Here is an 8250-nt window from a genome sequence, read left to right as displayed (position 1 = left end):
CTCCTCCCTCCCGAAGCCCGTGGGTCTGTGGCATCGAGTTGACAGCCGGCCCCTCCTCCCCTCCCTACGGGAGGCTCTTTTGGGGGGAAACAGAAAAACAAAAAGGAGACGGCCTGCCTTGGAGAAACGGCGCTCGGCTGGGGGCGCAGCACCTTGGAGAGAGGCGCCGGCCACGCGCCTGGGCTGGGGGCGCTCCACCCCGCGGCCTGGGGGTCGGGGGTGCGTGGCGGGCCGCGGCCGAGGGGCCTGCTTGCTCCTGCCCAGCCCGGGAACAGGCGAGCCTCCTCCCCTCCCGCCTCGGGCGGCCTGAGCCCGTGCCCGCTCCAGTTGCTGCAGCTGCCGCTGCTGGCGGCAGCGGGGAGCGCGGGGCGCGCGCCGAAGAGGCTCAGGCGGCGAGGACGGGGACGAGGAGGAGCCGGAGGAGGCGACGAGGAAGAGCGAGCGGAGGCCCAGGAGGCCCGGCGGCGTGGCGACGCGCCTCGGGGGTCCCGGGAGCAGGGGCCGGCGGGCGGCAGCGGCCGGGTGAACCTGCCGCGGCCGGGCGCGCCCAGGGGCGGCGAGCGGGAGCCGAGCGCGACCGGGGGAGGCGGGCTGGCGCGAGGGCTCCCGGGCCGAGGAGGCTTATGATCCATTTTTCACGAGTTGCCGCCTAAGAAGCCCAGAGCTGCTGGCGAGAGGTGCGGGAGGAGCGCGGGGAGGGGGTCCCGTGCCGGGGCGCAGCGCAGCGCACACACGCGTGGCGCACGGCGCGGCGCCGCCGAGGGCACCCGGGCCCGCGCGCGGAGCCGGGGCGGGCCCGGGGGGCGGCGGCGCAGACCCCGGGCGCGTGCGGCCCGCGGCGCCCCCTGGCTCTGTGCGCTCGGGACCGGCGCAGCCCGGGGCGAACGGGGCGCGGGCCGGGGAGGGGGAGCCGCCCGCGCGCCCCCTCCCCCTCCCCCTCCCGAGCGGGCGGCCGGGGGAGGGCGGCGGCTGCCCGTATATATCTCGGCGCGCCCCGCCAGGTCGCGCACAGCGCCCCGAGCCCGGCGCCTCCCCGCCCCCTCCCCGCGCCCCGCGGCGGCGGCGGCGGCGGCAGCAACATGGCTGTTGACGGGTGCTCGGGGTGGCGCTGGCGGCGGGAGGAGCTCCCCCGAGCCCCTGCGCCGGCCGCCCGTTGCTAGCTATGGCAAATGGTGGCGGCGGCGGCGGCGGCAGCAGCGGCGGCGGCGGCGGCGGCGGCGGCGGAGGCAGCGGTCTTAGAATGAGCAGCAATATCCACGCGAGCCATCTCAGCCTAGACGCGTCCTCCTCCTCCTCCTCTTCCTCCTCCTCTTCTTCCTCCTCCTCCTCTTCCTCCTCGTCCTCGGTCCACGAGCCCAAGATGGATGCGCTCATCATCCCGGTGACCATGGAGGTGCCGTGCGACAGCCGGGGCCAGCGCATGTGGTGGGCTTTCCTGGCCTCCTCCATGGTGACTTTCTTCGGGGGCCTCTTCATCATCTTGCTCTGGCGGACGCTCAAGTACCTGTGGACCGTCTGCTGCCACTGCGGGGGCAAGGCGAAGGTAACGCGCGCCGCTGCCCGGCGTCCGGCTCGCCCAGCCCCTGCTCCTCGCGGCGCCCGGCTCCCGCCATCCCCGCCGCCCGCCCTCGCCTCCGCGCGCCCCGCGCCCTCGGGTCGGGGCAGCGGGCGGCGCGCCGGGGGCGCGGAGTTGCCCCCGACCGACCGGTGCGCTCCGGGACGCGAACGCCAGCTCCCGTCGCCTGGCTTTTTGTGGGCTCGGTGGCGGCAGCGGCCGGGGCCGGGAGAGCCAGCCCTGCGGGGACGGAGGAAGTGGGGGGCCGCTGGGTGCCCGTTCCGCACCGCGCGGGTGGGCTCTTGGCTGGTGGGCCGGGGCAGGGGGCAGCCTGTCAGCCCGCACTTGAGAAACCTGTTGGGCAGCTGAGTTCGTGGGGTCTGAAAGGAGGAGAATCCTTGCGCCAGGGCACCCCCGGGGCAGGGATGTGGCCGGAGAAACGTGGGGGCGCTCAGGGGGGAAGAAGGAAAGTTGAGGCGACCCATCCCAGTGCTGGAGGTAACCCAGGAGTGCGGCGACGTCGCGGATGCGAGGTCGCTTCCCGCTCCGTCCCTCAGCTAGTCTCGCGGATCGTGCCCCCACGCCAAGTTTCTCCGAGGCCTGTGTGCTCTCGCCCCCAAGGCCACCCACTTTGGGTCCCCGGAAATGCCACCAGCGGCGCCCGGCTGGAGTGCGAGGTCCGCCCGCGCGGCGCGGCGGCCGGGGCCGCGGAGCCCCTTCCCGGGGCGAGCGGGAGGTGGCTGGCTGGCGGCTGGAGCTGTTGCTGGCGTGGGCGCCCACCCGCACCGGAGCTCCCTGCGCCTTAGATGTAGGGTTGCTAGGCGGAGAGGCTGGGCGCGAGCCGCGTCCCTGGAGACGTCCGCTCGCTGTCTCCCCCGGCTGCGGGAGGGCCGCAGGGGCAGAGTGGCACCGAAAACTGCAGAACGAAACAGGAGGAGCGGAGAACAGGAGAGAGTGCCGGCACTGCCTGCCTCCTGGGTGATTCCCGTCCTGGGAGGCATCCCGGCACCCCCGTTTCTCCGCAGATGCGCACACCTTTATTCTAATAGAGTGAATTCGGGGACCCCTGCGACTTGCTCGCGGGGCACAGCGACTTGTAGCAGCTTCGGCGACTGCTGGGTGGGGGAGAGAAACAGGACAGCTTGGGGGGGGTGCTTAGGGGTGCACGCTGGGTGTAAAAACAAAGGGGAAGCCGAAGCTCGCTCTCCGGGTCATTAATTATACACGGTGCTGGGTGCCCGAGTTCAGCTGTGTTTTGTGGCAGCACATTCGTGTTTTGGAAAATACTGACGTGTTGGAATAAGGGAGAAATAGGCAGACCAAGAGGCCCCCGGGGTTGGCCGGCCAGCTTTGAAGGGAGTTCAAGTCTCAGCTGGGGTTTGCTTGCGAAGGAGGAACACCTCCCAGGGGCCGGCGAAGCCCCCCGCATTGAATGAAGTCCTGAGCACCAGGCTGTGCGACCCAGGCCCCTGCCAACACGCTGTTCCGGAGACCTTCTTATCCGCACTCTCCCCCTCCTCCACCTGCCCCCGCCAGCCCTGGGTCCTGCCCCTCGCCCCCGCCTTCCCAGAGCTTCAGTGTCTGTCCTTAGGTGAATCGTAGCTCCTAGTTGCAGGCATCTAAAGTGTTCTCTGTTTGGAGTGATTTTGGTGAACTTTTTAACAGCCTATTTTTTATTTTATTTTATATTTTTTTTCAGGAAGTGGGCAATTTGGGTCGTCATGCAAACTTTTTTTTTTTTTCAATGAGTCAAAATAAGTTGTGGTATTTTTGTGATGGCAGGATTTTAAGCCCTGCTTCTAAAACCGTTTTATTCCAAGGGGCACAGAGAGGCCCCTGCAGTGTCTGTAATGAAATACTCCCCAGTCAGTTCACGGAAAGAATGTCCTCGGTGATGATCAAGCAAGCTTCTGGCGGCGTTCTCGAGAAAATAGGTGCTTTGGCAATTATTGTCAGAAGACACAATCTCCAAGTATTTGGCTGTGGCTGGTAGCTCTGAGCCCAGCTGGGTGAACCTAGCAGGAAGTTTCTGTAAGGAGTCGGTGCGGGATGAGGGATGGTGGTGGTGGGGAGGAGGGCTGTGAGGCCCATGTGGAATGACATCAGGATATTTCTGATACCATGAGTCCATTTAGAAGCACGCCCTGAATCTCTTAATACAGTTAAACCGTGTGTAGCCAGCTCATTATACCCAATAATGGCAAGTCAGGCCTTTTGTAAGCTCTGCCTTCTCCCCTTGGGGCCTGCGTTCTCAATCGTGTTCTTTTTGTCCTTTACTGCTTTTGCTTTCCAAGTATTTGGTAGTTTTGTTGAGATGAGCTTCTCGCTACAGAAGAATGTATTGGCTTAAGTTTTAGTGCTGGCTTTCCCGAGCAAACCTAGGCTGCATTCCACGGCATTCTCCCAGCCCTTGCACCCGTGGTTCACCTTCCCCTCACTCAGCCCCGAAAGGAGCTGCAGTCGGGAGGGAGGCAGGTTTTTTGTTTGTTTGTTTGTTTTTGCATTTGGAATTTCATGGAGAAATTTTGTCTCTGGGACTGCAGCTCCTTTTGGATCAAGGGCACCCAAGACTGTGGCCATGCATCACGGCCTTTGACCTGTGGGTCTCATACAGCGAATGGCTTTAGCATTGTGGGAGTGTGCCATGTGCACTGTTTGAGAGAGTGCAGAAGGAAACTTCCTGCACTTGCCCGTGGGAACTTGGGCACAGTCATCCCGGTGCTGTGTTCTTTGCTGCACTTTTTCGCGTTGTTGGGTTTTCCCCCCTCCTGGTAGATTTCTTCAGAGCTCCCTGTTCATTCAGCTGTGCCGTTCTGATGAGCAGAGAGCCACCCTGGCAGCCTGAGTAAGGTCATGACTTTGAAGCAGTCGTTCAGCCTCTCTGGTCTGCTTCCTTGTGTGTAGAATGCAGGGGCTGACTCCGCTGACTTGTGACAGCCTCCCCTGCCCTGTGATGCCACAGAGGAGAGCGGCAGCCGTGGAGGAACCCTGGGCCAGGTTCTAGCCTGGAGCGTGGTTTTTGCAATTCTCCTGCAGTTCTTTTAGGAATTCCAGCCTTGGAACACTTCGGTGCCTTTATTCCCTTCTTCTGCTCACCTTCCAGCACTGTCTGCTTCTCTTTAGATGGCTGGGGAAACTGAGGCTAGCTTGCTCATGGAGGTTGGCTGAGAGGCTTGGATGTGTTGGGCAGAGACTCACTTCTGTGCTCCGTCAGAGCTGTGTGTGTCCTTGTGGCCACTGGGCTTGGTCAAGGATGGCCTGGGCATAGCGTGTTAGTGAGGTGTTATCTCCGTGGCTGTGTCTCAGAAAACAGCACGTGCGCTCCATCAGGCTTGTGACTAAGAGAAGCATCAGATCCCGTGATGGCTTGGGGATTACCCAGGGTCTGGCCTGATGCATTCAATTAGGGGCAGTGCTTCAGCTCCTTGGGACTCTTAATTCCAGATTGGCCCCGTGCATCGTCTTGTCCTGAGATACCAGGCCAGGGCTCAGCTGCACTGGATGACCTTCAGATACTGGCTTTTGATCGGATCACTTGGATGGGCGGTGGAGACATTCTTAGGTCCCCAGTCCCAGGAGGGGCCGGGGCGGGGGTTGGGGGAGAGCTGTGACTTCCCTAGGTCTTTGTCTAGTGAGCTTGCACTTCTCATTCCTGGCTCTCTTCATGGAGATGCACTGTAGTACAGGCCCTGCGATCAGACAGACCCAAGTTCAAATCGTGGACCTCATGTGATGAGCAGTACGTCTAGCTGGCAACTCTGCCCAGCCTTGATTTCCTTATCTTTGAGAAGAGCACCATGATGCTTGCTTTGCAGGGTTCTTGCAAGGCTTGGCAGTACTGGGTAGAGAGCGCCTGATGAAAGCCTGGGGCTGACAGGCCTCTTGTATGTGAGAGTGACTGTAGCTTCCCTAGGTGATGAGTTAATGGCCCATGGAGGGGGACAGACTATGACAAACAGAGCATTGGAGCCAAAAGGATCTTGGAGTCTGCCGTGGTGGGTGGAGCAGCCAGGTGAGGTCGTACTGAGGTTTGGACTCAGGACTCTTGGCGCTGGCAAGGCCAGAAGTTTGGGGTGGGGCAGCCACGGTGGTTTCCACGGATGAAGACGTGGCAGCACGGCTCATGTTTTGATGGGGAGTATATCCGTGGGCAAGCAGTGACAGCATGCAGGGTCCAGGAGCTGCAGCACTGGCCAAAAGAAACCCCGTGGTGTTAGGTGGGTGGGTGGGGTTGTTGTTTTGGCCTTGAGGAGCGACAGATGGCATGCCTGTTACCCTAAGTCTGTGCTCACCCCCCAGTGTACCCCAAGTGATGAAGCAGTCTCTTGGCCAAGTGCTCTCCGCCCAGACCAGCTTTTCCTCGACCACCCCTAGGCTGGCGTTGCCCAGCGTGAGATCTGTAGAGCACTTGCCCTTGAGGTTACCTTGGGACGAAACATCAGCAGTCGCGGCACAGCTGAGCCCGTCCCGGTGGAGGCTCCCGGCACACACAGTCCTGCGGGTGGAGATGCTGGTTACCCTGCCCTTGAGTGTACTCACCTTGGGCAGCCTTGCCCAGGGGTCGGGTCTGCTGTGCAGTGCCCAGGAGCCAGCCTGTGACCTTGGGCAAGGACTTTGCTGCTTTGTGTGTCCTCATCTCTGAATTGGCAAAGGCGATAGAGCGCGCAGTCCCCTCCCCAAGCCCGTGTTAGGTGTTTCCAAGGAGGATACTGAGCACCCTCGGCCTCCCTTTGCAAGCTTAGGGCTGGCCCTGCTTTCAGAGGACTGGACCAAGCATGCATCAGGTAGAAAGGAAGCTGCCTCAGCCTTTGGCCTGGGGGAAAAGGTAGTCCAAAGCCAAGTCAAGGCCAACTCAGCCCTCTCTGCCTCCTTGCCATCTCCCCGCCCCCATATGGGGAGCAAACACTTGCTTTGGGGCTTTCTTCCTCACCTCCTCTCCCTGAGGCACAGAAGGCTGGCACTGGATTGCAGGGCCAGGACCTCCTTCCCAAAGTGGGCAGCAGGGGTGTCCTGGCTCACACACCAGCGGTGGCCGTGCTAATCTGTGAATCACCTTCCCGGGGCTCCGGAGCTGTGGAGCCTCTGTGGTTCTCATGAAAGGGCTACATTTTATCTGTGATGCTGCAAGTCCTGGGTGCCTGCGGCTCAGGCCAGGCCTCCCGCAGAGCCCCAGAAACTCCACCAGGTTCCCCTGCACAGTGGGAGCTGATCAAGAGCATCTCTTTTTGTAATATATATTTTTTATTTATTTGCGAGGCAGAGTTAGAGACAGAGAGAGGGAGAGACAGAGAGAAAAGTCTTCCATTCACTGGCTCACTCCCCAAATGGCTGCAACGGCTGGGGCTGAGCCATTCCAAAGGCAGGAACCAGGAGCTTCTTCCAGGTCTCCCACATGGGTGTAGGGGCCCAAGCACTTGGGCCATCTTCCACTGCTTTCCCAGGCTATAAGCAGGGAGCTGGATCAGAAGTGGCACAGCCGGGACTCCAACCAGCGCCCATATGGGATGCTGGCACCGCAGGCAGAGGCTTACCCTGCTACAATACAGCACTGGCCCCAAGAGTGTCTCCTTTTCAAAAAATGCTTCTTGAGTTCATGGAACACTGGCCCTGGCCACTCAGAGGCTGGGTGTCCTAGCATTTGGGACAGAAGGCCCCAAGTGCGGGCAGTCGGGATATCAGGTCTCCTCCTGCTGGTCACAGGGCTCCTCAAACCTTAACACACATGGGAGTCCCCAGGGGAGCTCTTCCAATACAGATTCGGATTCAGAAGGTCCAGGGCGGGGCCCGAGGGTCTGCGTTTCTGGCACACTGCAGGCTGTGCTGAGTATACTCAGAGCTGGGCTCCAGTCCCTTCGTCAGCCTCCAGCAACTCATCCCTGAAGACAGGCTTGTGTTTAAACGTGGAAATTCCCAGCTCTCCTGTGGAGGGAAGGGGGTGAGAAGAGGAAGGGTGTGGGTGCCAGAGAGCCGGGTGGGGCGAACTCAACGTTAGCCCTGCGAGGAGCTGTGATGTGGCGCGGGCGCCTCGTGCTAAGGCGAAGCCTTCGGTGCGGGCTCCCAGGGAGCCCACAAGAGCACTGTTGATCTGGGCTTGGGTTGCGGCAGCCAGGGCAGCGTTCCGGAGTTTACAGGGTGTGGTCTCTGTGTTGCCCATCAACGTGTGGGCTCTCCCTCGTGCCAGCTGGTCACACTGCAAGGGGTGCGGCTTCCCAAAGTCCAGGGTGGCAACTTGGCCAAAACCACCTTCTTGCAAAATTGAAAGGCTGGTTGGTGGCGGAGCCAGGGCTGCGCGGTGGTGGTGAGGCTCCGGGAAGCCAGCTGGTGGCCACTCCCTCGGGGGGAGGGTTTGGAGTCAGCCTACAGCAGATCTGCCAGCTTGCGTTTCTGCAGGGACCTGGGTGGGCTTTGGAGGACTGGGCTCACATTCGGCTGTCGAGTGAGTGTGAGTGTGAGTGTGTGTGAGTGTGTTTGTGTGTGTGTGAGTGTGTGTGTAAGCATGGGGCTCTGCTCCCAAGAAATCCGACAGAGCAAAGTGCAGGTGGCGTCTGCTCACCAGAGCAAGGGTTTTTCTCAGCTCGAACTGGCAGGGGCGTTTTTCCTCAAGAGGTGCTTTTTATGCTGCTCCCTTGTCGTAGGGGAGAATCTGGAGTAAACTTTATCCAAGAAGCTTTACAGCAGCCAGAGTGAAGAAGGGC

At 61.3% G+C, this 8250-nt stretch overlaps 1 protein-coding gene across 29 annotated transcripts in view; it reads left to right on the top strand.

Moving 5' to 3' along the window:
• Nucleotides 1–211: 211 nt before the first annotated feature.
• Nucleotides 212–8250, top strand: part of KCNMA1 (potassium calcium-activated channel subfamily M alpha 1) — a 781282-nt gene continuing 773243 nt past the window's right edge. For 5 of the 29 annotated variants that reach the window (XM_051823042.2, XM_070056991.1, XM_070056979.1 and 2 more), the window contains exon 1: nucleotides 259–1543. In XM_051823042.2, the coding sequence (XP_051679002.1) occupies nucleotides 1163–1543 (381 nt within the window). In that variant the 5' untranslated portion in view covers nucleotides 259–1162. 29 annotated transcript variants of the gene reach the window in all.

The sequence above is a fragment of the Oryctolagus cuniculus genome, chromosome 15, assembly GCF_964237555.1.
Source record: "Oryctolagus cuniculus chromosome 15, mOryCun1.1, whole genome shotgun sequence".
Classification (NCBI taxonomy): domain Eukaryota; kingdom Metazoa; phylum Chordata; class Mammalia; order Lagomorpha; family Leporidae; genus Oryctolagus; species Oryctolagus cuniculus.
The sequence above is the reverse complement of the archived record's forward strand: the minus strand, read 5'-3'. Positions and strand labels throughout refer to the sequence as shown.